This window comes from Lampris incognitus, chromosome 3 (assembly GCF_029633865.1).
Source record: "Lampris incognitus isolate fLamInc1 chromosome 3, fLamInc1.hap2, whole genome shotgun sequence".
Taxonomy (NCBI): Eukaryota; Metazoa; Chordata; class Actinopteri; order Lampriformes; family Lampridae; genus Lampris; species Lampris incognitus.
This window is the reverse complement of record NC_079213.1, coordinates 100,033,736-100,053,396: the sequence shown is the minus strand read 5'-3', so window position 1 is coordinate 100,053,396 and position 19,661 is coordinate 100,033,736. Positions and strand designations below refer to the sequence as shown.

The 19,661-nt window shown below is 44.5% G+C and overlaps 2 protein-coding genes across 2 annotated transcripts; one reads left to right on the top strand and one right to left on the bottom strand.

Moving 5' to 3' along the window:
• Positions 1–217: 217 nt before the first annotated feature.
• plpp6 (phospholipid phosphatase 6) lies at positions 218–4,493 on the bottom strand. The gene is made up of 2 exons (XM_056277632.1): positions 2,944–4,493; positions 218–691 (listed from the first exon to the last, which is right to left on the bottom strand). The coding sequence occupies exons 1-2, from the start codon at positions 3,422–3,424 to the stop codon at positions 324–326; spliced, it is 849 nt and encodes a 282-aa protein (XP_056133607.1). The 5' UTR covers positions 3,425–4,493; the 3' UTR covers positions 218–323.
• A 1,316-nt stretch (positions 4,494–5,809) lies between these two features.
• prdx6 (peroxiredoxin 6) lies at positions 5,810–19,070 on the top strand. Its single transcript, XM_056277116.1, has 5 exons — positions 5,810–5,991; positions 13,863–14,019; positions 16,837–16,983; positions 17,260–17,406; positions 18,683–19,070. The coding sequence occupies exons 1-5, from the start codon at positions 5,900–5,902 to the stop codon at positions 18,806–18,808; spliced, it is 669 nt and encodes a 222-aa protein (XP_056133091.1). The 5' UTR covers positions 5,810–5,899; the 3' UTR covers positions 18,809–19,070.
• The last annotated feature ends 591 nt before the right edge of the window (positions 19,071–19,661 follow it).

The following is a 19,661-nucleotide window of genomic DNA, read 5'->3' as shown; positions in this document are numbered from 1 at the left end:
TCTCGGCTGCATGTTGGTTAGTGCATGGATAGTTGAACTTTTTTAAGTTAAGTAAATTATGTAGAGTGAACGGCAAGCTCACTATTTAGACTGAAGATTTAAAACTACAAGGACTGGGGAACATTCTGGTCTATATACTCTTCTACTACTCACTTCCATGGCTCATGTTCAAGTCCTCTTGTTATTGAGCGTAAAACACCTATCAAATTACTGCTGGATAAGTTCTTATTCTGTGTAGTGGAAGCAAGGGTGCATTTCAATAGAAATGGGAGAAAACCTTAGACATGTCACTCAGCCATTCTACCACTAAATCTAGCCTGGTCTCAAGCTAGCTGTCCCAGCAACCCTTGAAGGGCTTGAGGTGAGAGCCAGAGTATTTCCACCAGGTTGTACTGGCAGTAGCCCATCCAGAACCCAAACAACACATCTGTCACATTATGCCTCCCCAGCAGGACACGGCTCAGGCCCACCATGCTGGCCCACAGGAGAACCAAGACCCGCAGTGGGGCAGCCAACACCAGGTGTGCCAAGAGGAAACGCCCACACATGGCGGCGCGGGTGGCATGGCCAGAGGGGAAGGAATAGCGGTCCACGGAAAAGGTGGCGAACATGTCCATCCGATTGTGAGCTGGCCGGCGCCGACGCACCACCGCCTTGACAATTCCCACCAGGACCAGGTCTAGCAGCAGGGCTAGGAAAGAGGGAGGGGAAGACAGTCAAGCGAGATAGAAGATGCAAGAACATTGTTACATAACAGCATGAGCTTGCCAATGTGAAAAAGTACAGTGGCAATGCACAACATCACTAAAGCACACAACAGTGACAACCTTAGCGTCTGCACCTTTTACTGGCCTGTGGAAAAGCATCAGCACAAGCCGATATTAGAAAACACAACAGAAATATGTATAAAACAAATTATGTCACAATACACTAACAGTACCATAATGTGGTTATCTTTGTATAGTTGGTCACAACCTGTGTCACAACTATAAAAAGACAGCATGCTTTACGGAGCAAAAACGATATCTTGTCACTTAGCTTAAGTCTCGCTCATTGGGAGAACGTATGCAGCCAGAATCACCTGTCTGCCACATAACAATTAAAATTCAACACCTCGTTGATCTCGTTGCCAGTGCCTCAAACAACACACTAAGTGGCACACATTTGCAAGTCTGCCAGCCTCTGATGAAAGGTGCATGACGGGCAGACAAAAGGGGGACAGACGGAGGGAGCGAGGGGAAAAGAGAGTATAGAGAGAGAGAGAGACACTTTTAATTCCTGAGGTGGCTGAATGCCAAACTGTAAAGGAGCTGGCAGCATTTGTTCTCCTCTTTGTATCACCATATTACATGGAAATAAGATGAAATATGCTAACCTCAAGGACACCATCCACTTGCACAGGAAGGCGGAAACAAACACACCCTTTGGAGCATGGTTGTCTGACAGAGGCACTGTGTAGATGATGTGTTTTGGTTTACCAAGCTCAAGCCTGGTAATAGCACAGGCACAAGGCAGCAAAAGCTACCATTTACCGCTGCCAAGGACGCCATCTTCACTATGCAGTGTGTGTGTTGTCCATCCATCCATCCATCTATCATCCGAACTGCTTGTCCTGCTCTCAGGTTCGCGGGGATGCTGGAGCCTACCCCAGCAGTCACTGGGCAGCAGGCGGGGAGACCCCTCGGACAGGCCGCCAGGCCATCACACAGGGCCGACAAACACACACACACACATTCATACCTAGGGGCAATTAAGTATGGACAATTCACCTGACCTACATGTCTTTGGACTGTGGGAGGAAACTGGAGCATCCAGAGGAAACCCATGCTGACACGGGGAGAACATGCAAACTCCACACAGAGGACGACCCAGGGCGACCCCCAAGGTTGGGTTACCCTGGGGCTTGCATCCAGAATCTTCTTGCTGTGAGGCAACCGCGCTAACCACTGCGCCACCGTGCCGCCTGTGTGTGTTGTATGCATTTATTTAAGTGCATGAGTGTGGGGGGGGGGTATATATTTCATGTCTCTAGAGGCTCAGTAGAGCATTTAATTTGACCAAGATGCATCATAGTAAAACCCATAGATCTAAATTATGAAGCTTCTTCATTGGCATGGGCACTGGGATAGGCTCCAGCATCCCGTGACCCTGAGGGCAGGATAAGTGGTTTGGATAATGGATGGATGGACATTTATAGTTTAAATTATTCCCAAATTCGTCAACTTCCCCATCTCTGTCCTGGCCTGTGTTTCTCCATGTTTGGTGCTCTGGTCTGCTCTACACACCGTGCCCTGCAGTAAACTGTTCCTACGGCATGCTACAATGACTGAGGTCGACTGGACTGCTCCCCGCTGAAGCACATGTTAAAACCTCCGCAGGGTATCACGTGACGTCTTGTCTGCTCCAGGTGATGGCAGCAACACCATGGGCAGTTCAGGCGCACATCCGTTTATCTGCCTTTATTCATCATTACTCTGACGGGTAAAGCCAACACAGGATGAATGACGACACGTGGCATCTACTGGTAAAAGTCAGCAAGCACCAAGAGGGTCAAACGTTGAAGAAATAAGGGGCAAAAAAAAAGAAAGAAAAGAAAAAGGCACAAACGTCATCACCTGTAGAAGTGAGGTCATCACTTGTAGAGGTGATGCGTATATTCTGAATGGGGAGGGGGCTTTGCTTTGACAGCGTTAGAGCGTCAGTGACACTTTACATCGTATTTAGGATCCTCGCCTCTGGTCCGCAAACACACGCAAGAAGCTGCGCGGGCATGCTTCATTGTCAATTCCTAATTAAAGGGTGTTGCTGCAAGAAAATAAGGAATTAACATGTGAGGACATTGACGACAGGTAAAACCAGATGTGCCACACCAAAAAACAAAACAAAACAATGAAAAGCCCCAACAAAATGGCAGAGGTGTTTGTTTTTGTTTGTTTGTTTTACCCACGAAAAGGTTGAGCATGACTTCTTGTCCTGCGGCACTGTCGCTCTTGTACAGGCAGTAAGCGGAGCCAGCCAGCCAGGGAATACCATGTCCGGAGATCTCGATCAGCTTCATCAGCGGCCGAACGCTGCCCCATGACGAATCCTCGCAGGCGCACACCCCCAGCCTCTTGGAGAGCCACAGGTCTATGGCGAGCAGAGAGCTCAGCGCTATGCCCACGATGGAGGGATTCAGCCGAATGCAGTCCTCCTCGGGGATCCCCTGGCCGCACGTCGAGCCCGTGGAGGAGCCGGAGCCCCTGCGCCGGGTGGGGCTCTCCGAAGCCCGGAGTCGTGCGGTGGCGGGGTCGGAGCCCTGCCGCTGGAGATGATGCGGCGGCGGGGCTCGGTTTAAAGACATGAACTCATACCGCCCGTTGGAGCCGCCGAGCACCGGGCTGCCTCCGCTGCGTCCCGTATTCTTTGCTTTTGGAGAGGGCATTTTTTTTTCTCCTTTTGGGCCGAGACAGTACAATATATCCCCGCTTTACCGCAGTATTAGATTTTCTGCAGTGTCGCGCGAGTTCTCACCCTTTTCAGTTCATCGCTATAACACTTGACGATTCCTATCACGTTCATTAACACTTCTCTCGCTCGCCATCTTTGTTGTCCCTCCCGAAAAGGTAACCGGGAAATGGGGTCCAACTTCTTCTTCTTCTGTTTCTTCTTCTTCTTTTATAATTCAAGACTTCAAGTATACAAACACATCAGCAAAGCCAGTGTACTCTAAAACAGAGTAGGCGAAGAACAGTATATCAAACATGCCAAAGACAATGAGAACAAAACAAGGAAACAGAAATAGTAAATTAAAAGGATAAAATAAAAATAAAATAGGACAACACAATATTCCAGGGGTCAAATTACATTAAATTGTTCAAATGCAAAAAATAGGTTTTTTTGGGGGGCATTTCTGTTTTTCATACATTTTAGAGCTTTGGAAAAAGCCACTAATTTGTTTTTAAAGGCTGCTAAACAGGATTGCGTTTTGCAATATTTACATTTGTGTATAAAATATTTTGTCAAAATAATTACATTATTCAACAAGAAATCTATATTTCTATCTTCAATAAACGTCCCAAATTTGACACTTTCTAGTAGAAATGGAGGTAAAGCACCAATGCTAGATTTCATCTATACATTCAAATTGTACCAAAAATTATAAGTAATGTTACAGTGGAAAAATAAACGATCCGTTGTTTCTATGTCTGTCTTGCAAAATTGACAGGAATTACAGTCCACATTAACTTTTAACCGTAGAAATTCGCTAGATCTTCTTCGTGTTCTTCTTCTTCTTCTTCTGCGGATCGCAAACAACTTTAAGGTGCACACCACCACCTACTGTACGACAGTGTGTAACATCCCTAATAAATTCTACCCATCAACCATGTGTCACTTAAGAAAAGCAAATAGTGCCTCCCGGAGTTTAAAATAGCGTCTCCTAGAACAGGGGTTCCCAAACTTTTCCATGCCAAGGACCCCTTAATAGCCGTGGCCTCTGGCTACATTGTAAAACTGAGAAATGACACTGAATGTTTACAATAAAAAAGAAAGAAATATTGACTAGTAATTTGGGGAAATTAAATGAATAATAAGAAAGAAATACTAAAAGAAAGAACTGTTGATGAATATTGTAAAGCACAAATGACAATGAATGTTTGGTTAATAAAGTAAAGAATATTGTAGCGAATTCGGGAGGTAGTCCGGAAGACCGTCGCCACAACCGGGACGCGAACCCGGGTTCCCCACTCCGCAAACGACAACGTTAACCGGTCGACTTTTGTCGAACGGTCAGCGACGTTTCCCGCGGTGACGGCGGCACGGGTTCGCGTCCCGGCCGCGGCAGTTCCTGTGGTTGCCCCCCCCCGCCCCCACCACCCGAATTTGCTACATTGGTGTCAGAAGTGGGATGGTGAGACCGTAAGGCCATAGGAAGCGTATGCGCCCAGAGGCGTGAGCGAGCTGATGTTTGATTTTTTTATATTTGCCAGTGCAATTTTTTTTAAGCCATGTCGCAATATGGGGGCCCCAGCCAGAGGCAACGGCCATTAAGGGGTCCTTGGCATGAAAAAGTTTGGGAACCCCTGGACTAAGCGGTTAGCGAAGTCGCTTGCGGCTGCGAGAGTCCCACGTTCGCGACTCCTGGCTGTGGCGAATCCCGAAGGAAGCGGGCAATGTAATGATCACGGATGAGTAGGCTTGGTAGCCCTTGGCTAACGGGCCGGACCCTTTAATCAACTGGTTAACGTGGTCGCCCGCGGTGCTGGAGATCTGAATTCGCGTGACGGTCCGGCCGGGCTGCCCCCCGAATTCGCGACAATACTATAAAATGACCGAGTTGGTTGTAGTTTAGACCCTGTGTACACGTGGTTATAAAATACGTTTTGGGCGATCGGATCACAAGTGGAGAGCGAGACACATCGCCGTTTACACCTGTGTCTGCCATGCGTCTCCAGATGCGTCCACTTGTGATCAGATTTCGTTACTCCGAAGAAGAAAAGAAGATTTCCTGTTACGTCCTTGTCGGGGACGCATCAGGACGCATTTAGCGTTTACACTACAAATTGGGTTAAAATGCGTCCGACTAACTCGGCAAGTGGTTTGAGTAACCGGTTCACAAAACGTTTTGGAGGTCGTTTATACTTGTATTTATTACTGTCCACGTGTGATCCGATCGCAAAAAACAAAACAAACAAAAAACGCATTTTAAAACCAGTGTAAACGGGGTCTTCGCTCGTGACATTTCATACGACGTAATTTGTCACGAGCTAGCGTTCAGGCACTCTGGTTGGTAGATGAGGTAGTTAAAAGAAAACGCGCAGACACGCCTCCTTCCTGGTCCGTGCACGCCGTGGCCCTGTGTGTGGGGGAAGGCTTGACTCTCGAAGTTCTCCGCAGTGCACGAAAGGAGACCGCAGCAATGCCTGGGTTCTTATTGGGAGACGTTTTTCCAAACTTTGAAGCGGAGACCACCATCGGGAAGATTAAGCTCCACGATTTCCTCGGAAACTCGTAAGTTTACGAGCGGCCAGCAACGGGTGCTGTAGCGATAATAGAGGCCATGTACTTTGAATGATTTTGTGGTGATCCATTATAGTTGGGCTGTGCGTGGGAGTATTGCTCGATTTGTGAGTCGATATGGACAATGCGGAATGTCGCCGTGTCGGGAAAAGTTTCATCTTGGGCTGTGAAAAAAACGTATCTGTGATCTGTGGATTGGGAAAACACTATAAAAAAAAACCCCAAAACAAAACGGCACCTGACTGTTGATTGCGTCTATTCGACATCTAGTGGTTGGCGCGTGTAAGGTTACACAAGCGTGACTCAGTTTGACGATAGGATAACAATACTTGGTTTTGTAGACTTCTAAGGCACAAACAAAACAAAACAAAAACCGTTGGGTTCCTCTATATCCTGCACGTCAGATAGCCCTTCAATATTGGTTCTTATTCTAATGCTGTGAGAGAGACACACGATGCTTTACGACGACAATAATGCCATGCAATGTGAGGGAAGTTTGGGAGAATTAAATCCGCCCCAACAGTAGAGAAAAGGGACTCGATCTGTGCCAATTTCGGCGGAAAGGGAACGTATAAATATGAACGCAAGGGGTCTTGATGATTCTTCTTGTTTGTTTGTGTTCATTCAGTGAGGCATGAAACCAGAGAGGACGGGGAAGGCGTGTGAGAACAGGCTTTCAATCCTTTTGTACACTATTGGCATCCATTTTAGTGTCTAATCCACTGGCCCTCTGTTACATGACTAGAGCTCTGTGTGCGAGAGAGAGAGAGTCAGAGGGAGAGCGAGAGAGCCCAGAAGTTATAGCAATTCAGTTCAAAACTTCAGTGCAGATTCAGGGTCCATAACAGACAAAGACAAATAGGTAAAAGACAAACCCCAGACAGTACACAGAGTAAACACAATAAAATAACATAAATGGAACAAGTCAGTGTCGTGTAAGAAGACAGCTACAGTGCATCCGCAAAGTATTCACACCCCTTCACTTTCCCCACATTTTGTTATGTTACAGCCTTATTCCAAAATTGATTCAATTCCTTTTTTTCCCTCGTCAATCTACACACAATACCCCATAAGGACAAAGTGAAAAAGGTTTTGTAGAAATTTTTGCAGATTTATTAAAAATAAAAAACTGAAATATTGCATGTACATAAGTATTCACACTCTTTGCTCTGACACTCAAAATTTAGCTCAGGTTCATCATGTTTCCACTGACCATCCTTGAGATGTTTCTACATCTTGATTGGAGTCCACCTGTAGTAAATTCAATTGATTGGAGATGATTTGGAAAGGCACACACCTGTCTATATACGTAAGGTCCCACTGTTGACAGTGCATGTCAGAGCAGAAACCAAGCCATGAAGTCAAAGGAATTGTCTGTGGACCTCCGAGACAGGATTGTATCGAGGCACAGATCTGGGGAAGGGTACAAAAAAATTTCTGCAGCTTTGAAGGTCCCAAAGAGCACAGTGGTCTCCATCATTCGTAAATGGAAGAAGTTTGGATCCACCAGGACTCTCCCTAGAGCTGGCCGCCCAGCCAAACTGAGCAATCGGGGGAGAAGGGCCTTAGTCAGGGAGGTGACCAAGAACCCGATGGTCACTCTGACAGAGCTCCAGCGTTCCTCTGTGGAGATGGGAGAACCTTCCAGAAGGACGGTCATCTCTGCAGCACTCTACCAATCAGGCCTTTATGGTAGAGTGGCCAGATGGAAGCCTCTGCTCAGTAAAAGGCACATGACAGCCCGCTTGGAGTTTGCCAGAAAGCACCTAAAGGACTCTCAGACCATGAGAAACAAGATTCTCTGGTCTGATGAAACCAAGATTGAACTCTTTGGCCTGAGTGCCAAACGTCACGTCTGGAGGAAACCAGGCACCTCTCATCACCTTGCTAATACCATCCCTACAGTGAAGCATGGCGGTGGCAGCATCATGCTGTGGGGATGTTCTTCAGCGGCAGGAACTGGGAGACTAGTCAGGATCGAGGGAAAGATGAATGGAGCAAAGTACAGAGAGATCCTTGATGAAAACCTGCTCCAGAGCGCTCAGGACCTCAGACTGGGGCGAAGGTTTACCTTTCAACACGACAACGACCCTAAGCACACAGCCAAGACAACGAAGGAGTGGCTTCGGGACAAGTCTGTGAATGTCCTTGAGTGGCCCAGCCAGAGCTCAGACTTGAACCCCATTGAACATCTCTGGAAAGACCTGAAAATAGCTGTGCAGCGACGCTCCCCATCTAATCTTATAGAGCTTGAGAGGATCTGCGGAGAAGAATGGGAGAAATACCCCAAATATAGGTGTGCCAAGCTTGTAGCTTCATACCCAAGAAGACTTGAGGCTGTAATCACTGCCAAGGGTGCCTCAACCAAGTACTTAGTAAAGGGTGTGAATACTTGTGTACATGCAATATTTCAGTTTTTTATTTTTAATAAATTTGCAAAAATTTCTACAAGACCTTTTTCACTTTGTCATTATGGGGTATTATATGTAGATTGATGAGGGAAAAAAAGGAATTTAATCCATTTTGGAATAAGGCTGTAACATAACAAAGTGAAGGGGTGTGAATACTTTCCGGATGCACTGTATACCAGTGGTCCCACTGCCGTGATTGGTAGTGTGTGGCACTGAATCTTATATTGGTTAAACCCTTGATGATTACATTATCCGAGTCATTTGAGCCGGCAAATAAATTTATACATGAGATTTCTAGGAAGAGCCTGAAAGATATTGACTCCTGTAGCCACAAACATTTTGCTTACATTACATCAGATCTTTTTAGTAGTATTCTCACAGCATCATTATAAGCTACTGGAAGCTTGCTTTTTTTTTTTTTTTTTTTTGTAGTTTGACCACAGGTGTGCAGTATAAAGTGGTGTGCAATATGCTCTGAACAGAAACATCTTCACACTAACTGAACACATACCTAATATACCAAACTATATCACACACACACACACACTTTGAGGTAAACAAAGTTGAATGTACAACTTGGTATATTGTATGACATTTTCTACAATGACAAAGGACACGTCAATAGCATATAAAATCTAATTTGCTCTGAATGACCATAATAACTCATGATTGGAAATGACTGATAATGTGTTTGTTAGGATTTGTTTGGGGTTTTAGGCCATGTCATTACATAAGTAAAACCGTGTTGTGTGGAACACAATGCACAAATGAGCAAGTTGGAAGTATATTTCTTAATGAAAAATGCCCCCCCTCCTTTTTTTTTTTTTTTAGCTTCTCTGTTCAGAGACTGTTTTTTAGGGCGGTGTCTCTCAATTATTTTCTGAGTTTGCACTTATTTCATGAGTAGGAATGACCAGTTAAGTGTTTTCGCAACAGTTGTCAAAAATGAATTGGATTTTGCAGAACTGAATACTTACACAGCCCTTTTAATGAGTGACTCAGTAGGACTGAGTGCTTACTCTATATATATATTTTTTTTCTTTCTACTTTTAATCTTTTTTGTCCTTAGCTATTGTTTTATGAATTTCCTCTGATCTGACTAATTCTTTTGTTACCTAATCCAAATTGTTTAATTTGAAAGTTATGAAATTTCTCTCCTGACAAGTTAATGGAATGTGATTAAAAGTTGGAGTTGTCATCCTGACAGGCAGCAGTAGCAGATAAACACTTTTTAAAAAATCATCTTTTCAATGCTCATTTGCAACACTGGCGTCCTGACCCATTCTTTGTGGGATCATGTGATTACCCTTTTCAACTTCCTCTATTGAGAGAAAGTACCCTTTGGAGTGAGACGTAAAGCTATTGTTGCCTCTGTTTGCTGTGAAATGTTCATCGCAAATCATCCAATGTGCTCATTTTGACTTGGCTAGAGCAAGAGTTAAACCAGCCCAACCACTGAGGATTCACAAGCCAGTGCATTCTTAGTGCCGTTCCCAAGCCCAGATAAATGGAGAGGGTTGTGTCAGGGAGGGCATCCGGCGTAAAATCTTTGCCAAATCAGATATGCAGATCATAAATAAGATTTCCATACCAGATTGGTCGAGGCCCGGGTTACCAACGACTGCCACCGGAACTGTTAACCAGCAGGGTGCTGGTGGAAACCATGCTACTATTTGGCGAAGGAGAGGGGGAAGGCATGTCTAGAGGTGGCGAGAGAGGAGGAAGGGTATGAGTGTGGAGAGTGAGAGTCGGAACTTTGAATGTTGGCACTATGACTGGTAAAGGGAGAGAGCTGGCTGATATGATGGAAAGAAGAAGGGTAGGCATACTGTATGTGGAAGGGGAGTAAGGCCAGGCGTATTGGAGGTGGGTTTGAACTCTTCTGCCATGGTACGAATGGGAGGAGAAATGAGGTAGGGGTAATTCTGAAGGAGGTGTATGTCAAGAGCATGCTGGAGGTGAAGAGAGTGTCAGAGTGATGAATATGAAGCTGGAAATCAAAGGTGTATTGCTGAATGTTATCAGCGCATATGCCCCGCAAGTTGGGTGTGAGATGGATGAGAAAGAAGAATTCTGGAGTGAGTTGGATGACGTGGTGGAGAGGGTACCCAAGGAGGAGAGAGTGGTGATTGGAGCGGACTTCAATGGACATGTTGGTGAAGGGAACAGTGGGGATGAGGAGGTGATGTGAAGGTATGGAGTCAAGGAGAGAAATGTGGAAGGACAGATGGTGGTGGATTTTGCGAAAAAGATGGAAATGGCTGTGGGGAATACATATTTCAAGAAGAGGGAGGAACACAGGGTGACGTACAAGAGTGGAGGAAGTGCACACAGGTGGACTATATCTTATGTAGAAGGCACAATCTAAAAGGGATTGGAGACTGCAAGGTGGTGACGGGAGAACGTAGCTAGGCAGCATCGGACTATGATGTTTGCGGATGACATTGTGATCTGTAGTGAGTAGGGTGCAGGTTGAGGAGACCCTGGAGAGGTGGAGGTATGCACTGGAGAGAAGAGGAATGAAAGTCATAGGAGCAAGACAGAATACCTATGTGTGAATGAAGGGGAGGACAGTGGATTGGTGAGGATGCAAGGAGTAGAGGTGACGAAGGCATATGAGTTTAAATACTTGGGGTCAACTGGCCAAAGTAACGGGGAGTGCAGAAGAGAGGTGAAGAAGAGAGTGCAGGCAGGGTGGAGTGGGTGGAGAAAAGTGTCAGGAGTGATTAGCAACAGAAGGGTACCAGCAAGAGTTAAAGGGAAGGTTTACAAGATGGTTGTGAGACCAGCTATGCTACATGGTTTGGAGACAGTGACACTGATGAAAAGACAGGAGCTGGAGGTGGCAGAGTTGAAGATGCTAAGATTTTCATTGGGAGTGACAAAGAAGGACAGGATTAGGAACGATTCTATTAGAGGAACCGCTCAAGTTGGATGGTTTGAAGACGAGGCAAGATTGAGGTGGCTTGGACATGTGTGGGGAAGAGATGCTGGGTATATTGGGAGAAGGATGCTGAATATGGAGCTGCCAGGAAAGAGGAAAAGAGGAAGGCCAAAGAGGAGGTTTATGGATGTGGTGAGGGAAGACATGCAGGTGACTGGTGTGACAGAGGAAGATGCAGAGGACAGGAAGAAATGGAAATGGATGATCCACTGTGGCGACCCCTAACGGGAGCAGCCAAAAGTAGTAGTAGTACTAGTAGAGTAAGAGTCGAACCACAGGTTCTAAAGTCTCGGGTCCAAAATTAAACATGAGGTAGTCACTCGTGTGCATCACACAACTGTCACATTTCATATAAAGATGCAGTTTTAAATAATTCAGATTTCATACAAATTTCAAATGATGGAAACTGCAGTAGTAAAGATGTGACTCAATTATGAAGCTCTATGATGTAAGAATACAAATATAATGAAATTATATTTAAAACATGAGTATTATACAGAGGGACGGATACTGGAATTGAGCTGTATTTGTTTTTAATGAAGGCATCCACAGATTGTGCAGCCCTGAGATGTTCTGATACAACCCTACTGGGTTTTGTCTCTCTCTGTTGGTTCAACAGACTCCCTGACACCCATTTCTCCAATTGTTTCTCGTCTTTCCTCCACAGAGAGCAACTCTCTGACTTCTGATTTCTTTAACTTCCACTCATTTCCAAGTTCTCTCCCTTCTTTCAAGTTCAACAATTTATCTTAGACTGCTATCAGACGTTATTTACATAACCCCCTTTTTTATATTAAAATGTGATATGCTTCACGGGAAGTTATAAGAATTATTATTTTTTGGATCCCCCCCCCCCTTTCTCCCCAATTGTACTTGGCCAATCACGCCACTCTTCTGAGCTGTCCCGGTCGCTACTCCACCCCTTCTGCCGATCTGGGGACGGCTGCAGACTACCACATGCCTCCTCCGATACATGTGGAGTCACCAGCCGCTTCTTTTCACCTGACAGTGAGGAGTTTCACCAGGGGGATGTCGCATGTGGGAGTATCACGCTTTTCCCCCCAGTTACCCCCTGAACACTAACCAGGACACATACCGACATCTGGCTTCCCACCTGCAGACATAGCCAGTTTTGTCCATAGGGACACCTGACTAAGACGAAGGTAACATGTTGATTCGAACCGGTGATCTCCGTGTTGGTAGGCAATGGAATAGACTGCTACGCTACCCGGACGCCTCAAGTTATAAGAATTTAAAGGCAAAATGCAGATAGGTAGTAAGGAAAAGAAACGATGAAGACACAAACTACACAAACAAAAATTATAATTCTTTTATCCTCTTTCAATGGTGTATTCTGTAAATTGTGTAAACACAACATCCATTGTACATTGTCCATCTTGGGAGAGAGATCCCCCCCTCTGTTGCTGTCCCTGAGGTTTCTGCCTGGTGTTTTTTCTTCCTGTTAAAGGTTTTTTTTTTTTTTTTTAGGGAGTTGTTGCTTATTCAATGCAAGGGTCTAAGGACAGGATGTTGTGTTGCTGTAAAGTCCCTTGAGGCAAATTTGTGATATTGGGCTAGACAAATACAAGTGACTTGACAAACTGTGGTTTTAGGGTAAAGGACCTTACACTATGTGAAGGGAACATTTATGGTTATGGGATCCCTAATCATAGAAAAGAAAATGGGATGAGCCTAGGTAAGTACAAGACTTAAAACATGGGATAAGCTTTCGATATGATGCATCAGTCCATGGATCCAAAAGGTGGTGTCTGGGGCCACAGCGAAGGCAGCTCCACCACAAATCTTCATCCTTGTTTTTAGTGATTACAGAGATGGGAACCGGCTCATCTGAGGCTTCTAGTAGCAACACATTTTGCTAGTATGTCATGTTTTTTTTTTTTCTATGGGCAAGTTCAGAGGGGTTTGTAGAAATCCATCCATTATCCAAGACACTTATCGGGGTTGTGGGATGCTGGAGCCTATCCCAGCAGTCATTGGGCAGCAGGCGGGGAGACACCCTGGACAGGCCGCCAGACCATCACAGGGCCGAGACACACACACACACACACATTCACACCCAGAGACAATTTAGTACAGTTGCTTCACCTGACCTACATGTCTTTGGACTGTGGGAGGAAACCGGAGGAAACTCCACACAGAGGACACCTGAGGATGACCCCCAAGGTTGGACAACCCCTGGGTTTGAACCCAGGACCTTCTTGCTGTGAGGCGACTGCGCTAACCACTGCGCCACCATGTTACATTTGCAGAAATATTGAAGAAAAAAATGTTTAAACTTATTGGACAGGTAGATAGTGGGGGACTTTAAAAAACGATGCCAGTGATCTTGGTTGCCACTTTGACTATTTTGTTGAGCAGATTTTTGTTCCTCATGCTTAGGTTTCCTTACCAGGCTGCTATAGATAGAGTTGATTGGATGAAAGATTACAGACCTCACTGTTACATTCCCATTAAAAATGAAAAAAAAATTGTATTTTCTCCTACAGATGGGGTGTCCTGTTCTCCCACCCAAAGGACTTTACTCCTGTGTGCACCACTGAGTTGGCCTGTGCTGCTAAGATTAGTGATGAGTTTAAGAAACGGGGTGTCAAGATGATTGCTTTGTCCATCGACAGTGTTGAGGACCACCGCAGTTGGAGTGAGGTTAGACACACGCACACACACACACACACACACACACACAAAAACCTACCGTTTTTATCCCCCACCCCCACCCTTCTATTTGCAGTGTGTAACAGGTTAAAGGCTAATAGCTGAGATCAGTAACAGTGGGTGGATTTACTCTTGGTCAGATGATACCTTTTCATTCTCTCACACACGTGTTGTGAGGTGACACGCAGCTTGCCAGGTGGTTATGATATGTATAGACTGGCAGCAATGCACCAGCTGTTTTGCCAACTGGCTTGAAACACTTTTAAAACACCTGTAGGATCTATTGTGAAATGCAACCCATATTTACTGGTTTGACCATGCCTAAATTTATACAGGTGTCCTTGTGTGAAAACATAGTTCTACGTCCATTATGTTTTATAACATCTGTCTTGGCCCCCTCAAGGATTAGTTGAAACCATTTTAGTGTTAATATTTCTCGGTTAGTCTCGAAACGTCCTGGAACGTAACCCATCTTGGAAATGAAACCAGTTAACATCATTCAGTGGTGTAAATCTTGAGTCTATGCTAGCTCAGGTCTGTCGCCATAAATTTCACACTCAATCATGCATGTAAGACGTGGGAGGAGAAGAGGGTGTTCTGTCGGCTGGCTGCCTCGCTCAACGCCAACAGGAACATTGGCCTTGCAAAGTTGCAGCAGTACCTCTTCTCCAAGGCCACAGAGTGGCCCAAGAGGGAGGGCGGTTAACAAGGCAGCAAAGTTCTATAAAGCAATGCTGGGCCAGAGCTTACTGGACAAACCAGCTTGGTTTCTAGGTTACAGCAAAAACACCCACCACCATATTCTCCACAAGGTCCCGGCATGATCAGCCCCTTAGATAAACACTGTGTTTCTTGAATGGTTGACAAATCCTGAACAAAGGAGCCTTGTATGCAGTCACCCTTCTTGAGATATGAGAGGTGTATTGTACAATACCCCCATGCTTTCTCTGTATCAACCTTGAGCACGCACCTCTGGGCTAGATGAAGAGCCCACAGCTTGACCCATTTGCCTTGTCTGATGTCCAGCTGTTGATTATATAACCCTTTTTTTTTTGGGTTTCTCCCCAATCGTATCCAGCCAATTACCCCACACTTCCGAGCCGTCCCGGTTGCTGTTGCATCCCCTCTGCTGATCTGGGGAGGGCTGCAGACTACCACATGTCTCCTCTGATACATGTGGAGTCACCAGCCACTTCTTTTCCCCTGACAATAAGGAGTTTCGCCAGGGGGACATAGCACGTAGGAGGATCACGCTATTCCCCCTAGTTCCCCCTCCCCGCTGAACAGGCACCCCAACTGACTAGAAGAGGCGTTAGTGCAGCGATCAAGACACATACCCACATCCGTCCAGCTTCCCACCTGCACACACGGCCAGTTGTGTCTGTAGGGACGCCCGACCAAGCCGGAGGTAACGTGGATTTGAACCAGCAATCCCCGTGTTGGTAGGCAACAGAATAGACCGCTACGTTACCCAGACACCAGATTATATCACCCTTTATTGTTTGATGCATGAACTGCCATCGTCGTGAAGTAAATTAAGAAATCGATAAACTTCTGATGTTCCAGCTCAGTTTACCTTCATGTACTGTAATCGTAAAAACAGACGACCTAAAGGCAAGGGACTGCGCGCGTGCTTATGTGTCTTAGTTGAGCCCCCCCCCCCCCCCCCCCACACACACACACACAGTTGCTGTTTACTGTTAAACTTTCCTTTTATTTTAAAAACAGTGGATTGCATTAGAAAGAGAGCACTTCTAGGTGTTGGACAGTAGGGATGGGAATCACCAGAGGCCCAATACAGTAACTTTGCAATTTTGAACATTTTGCAGTATGCTGAGTATTGTGATACATACATTGCGATACCTTTTTTTTTTTCAAGAGCAAATTGTGTCCCCAGAGGAAAGCTTTTTCAATGTCCTTTATATATGACGTCACCAGAGACTCGGCACTACCATCTAGTGGACTGAACAAGCAATTGATTTTATTAGTCTAGTACTGTCAAGTCAGTTTTATGTGTACAGCCCAATATCATAAATTACAAATTTGCCTCAAGGGGCTTTACAGCAACACAACATACTGTCCTTAGACCCTAGCATCGGATAAAGAACAACTCTCTCTTAAAAAAAAAAAAAAACTTTAACAGGGAGAAAAAACAGGAAGAAACCTCAGGGAGAGACACACAGGAGGGATCTCTCTCCCAAGACGGAAAACGTGCAATGGATGTTGTGTTTACACAATTTTCAGAATAAAACATTGAATTATAATGGAATTATAAAATTTATGAAGAATATGATGAGCAGGATGCCAAGCAGTGTCCAGACACCACCAGAACAGCCCAGGACCCAAGCTACACGACCAGCATCACCATGTAAAAAAAATAAAAAGGAAAAAAAATTAGTCATACTGAACCAAAAATTTTTAATTCTCATTTGCAATTTATATAATATCGATGCTTTGCGTCCGTGTATCAATACAATGTTGCTACACAAAATATTGCGATGCTATGCTGTATTTTTTTTTTAATCACCCTTATTGGACACAGGCAAAGCCCTCACAGGACCATGCTTTTCACCAAAGAACCATTGGTTGTTCACTGGTAAGTTTTAGTTTCAAAGCCAGTGATTAATAGGCAGCCCTTGTCACACTTTAAGCTAGCCTCTTTCTAATTTGACAAAAACCCTATAGTAAGGATGGAGATGTCCATCAAGAGTGCGAGATACAGTTGTTACTTTCATCACACCCGTCCACTGTTGACAGACATAAAGTTGGAATTGTGTCTGAAATCATGTGCCTTGTCCCGCTGTCTAGGATGTAATGGCATTCAACAGTGAGACGACGGGCAGCCCTCTTCCTTTCCCGATCATCGCCGACGACAAGAGAGAGTTATCTTTGCAGCTGGGCATGCTGGACCCCGACGAGAAGGACAAGGATGGCGTGCCCCTCACTGCTCGCTGTGTAGGATCTCCATCCTCCTTCACTGTTTCAGAAACATTTGGCACACACAGACCATTTACTGCCATACAGTAAATCACAAAAGTGCCAATTTAAAACCTGGTGGTTTTTTTTTATCAAACACAGCAAATGGACATTGGACGTTTTCAGTATCATCAGAGTATGATGGCTGAATAGCTCTAGTGACTTTGGAAACATACATTGTACTGGTGATATTTGCATATTTGAAGGTAACCTCATCTTTTTACTGGGCCTGTCTCCTCTTGAAACTGTCTCTAGGTGTTTGTGATTGGTCCAGACAAGAGGCTGAAGCTGTCAATCCTCTACCCAGCCACCACAGGAAGGAACTTTAATGAGTTGCTCCGAGTTATCGACTCTCTGCAACTCACTGCACAGAAGAAGGTTGCCACACCTGTGGACTGGAAGGTGCACACTGACATTTATTAATGCTGCCATTTATAATCCGTAGTTAAAATCAGGAAATAGATATGGATACATGACATTTGTTATATTACGTGACGTCGTCAGAGACACGTTACTTGGAATACGTTAACACTAGAAGAACTGGGATTTCACTCCTAACTAAAACGACCATGGGCAGTCAAGTTGATGGCTAGTTTTTAAACTCTATATTCTGTCAAGGTGAATACCCAATTGAGATACTAATGCATTACATATGTTAGTATGTCTGTTAAGAAATGACTGACACCAAAATTAACATTTTAACAACTATAATCCATCCAGCCATTATCCAAACCGCTTATCTTGCTCTGAGTCGCGGGGATGCTGGAGCCTATCCCAGCAGTCATTGGGCGGCAGGCAGGGAGACACCCTGGACAGGCCGTCAGGCCATCAGAGGGTGACACACTATTTTTAAACAATTTAAACTTCAGAGAGACATGGTTGAACTTGAATAGCAAAACTGAAAAAATTAAAATATTACCTGAAAAACAAAACGGACAACACATACTGCTAATCTAACAAGTGTAACAAGGCCTATAAAACACATGTAAAAAAAGAACTGAAAATAACCGTTGAAACGGTCCCAAAAAATGACCGTAACTTAAACTCTCTTTTAAACTCTATATTCTGTCAAGATAAAGACCCAATTGAGATATTAATGCATTATGTATGTTAGTATGTCTGTTAAGAAACTAACTGACACCAAAATTAAAATTTTAACAACTTTAATACTATTTTTCAAAAAATTTAAAATGGCCGCTGTCCAACGCCTGTAAATACTGCAACGCCTCAGTGGTAGTCATGGTGCGTCTGTAACCAGACATGTTAGAAATAATAAAAAATCAAGTTTAGACTATTACTCTGCACTGGAGAACGCTAGTGTTTATCTAGGACAGAGCAGTGAACTTCACGAACGAAATGATGCGACCAGCACACGTCATAAATAGTGACAGGATGCTCACGATCACTTGCAAATTACGAGACATCATTTTGACGGCTCATGGTCGTTTTAGGTAGCTCTTATGACTTTTTTTTTTTTTTTTTGCAATTGATCTAAAACTCATTCTAATGCAAATATATGCATTCACGGAGTGGCAGGTGTGTCTCTCTTTTCCGCAAAGTTATCAAACTTTGAAAATCCAAAACCGTCAAAATGATGGCCTTGGTCGTTCTGGTGTTAAAACATGTAGACGGAAAATGCCTTTGGTGACATGTGGCTCTGTCTTTGTCCCTCTTTCAGCCCGGTGACAAGGTCATGGTTATCCCCTCTCTGTCTGATGCCGAGGCTGCCGCCCTCTTTCCCAGTGGTGTGACAACGAAAGAGGTGCCATCTGGGAAGAAATACCTGCGCTACACCCAGCCCTGAAGAGGCACACCACTGCACTCCTATAGCATTGTCCTCTATATGCTAACCAACAACTCTGCCCCTAGTAGTTCATCACTATTTTATCAATGAATCTATGGGTAATACTTTCTCTATGTAGAACTGATAAACTGTAATTGCACTTGTGTGAGCCTATGACTACTAATGTTTCCACTCGTTACACATTCAGCAAGGATTTGGAGGTTTATAGTGATGTATAGTGCCTTACTTACACTGTTGCTGGAATAAAAACTCTTTTGTAACATTTGCTGTGTGTGTGCTTTGGTTATGATTTGACGGTTTTCAGGTTAGTCTATTGTTGCCAGCTGTAGGCACCTGTAATAAAAGTTTATGTGCAACATAAGAATTGCAATAGAAAGCATCAGTATTCCTCTCTAAACGTTTACTCTCAAAGTTGGAGTCTGTTGCAGACAATTGTCAGATGCATGTTAAGGTGAGCCACGGAGAGCACAGAACAACTAAATGATGAACAGATGAGATATGATCCCGACCCACATGTACAAAATCTCGCTATTTAAATACTACTAATGCCAACTTTGCCGACTACTTTTGCAGAAATTTGACAATTGACCGCTAGACGTCGCTCTCCTACCATTCTAAGTGGAAATACAAAAGTACCGTTTTTACTGCAATGCACACTTCTATCGGTAGGTGGCAGAAGCAAGTTGCACATTGAGCATTCGCTCCTTTAGTACCCTGTGACGGGTGACGGCACTAAAACAGTTTAAATGTAAATGAAACATTAAGCAAAACCAGCTTTGAGGGGAAGGGGTTTTTTACGAAGTAAAAGTTATTGGGAAATCTAAACTTTAGCCAAAGTCTTGCACGTTATTCA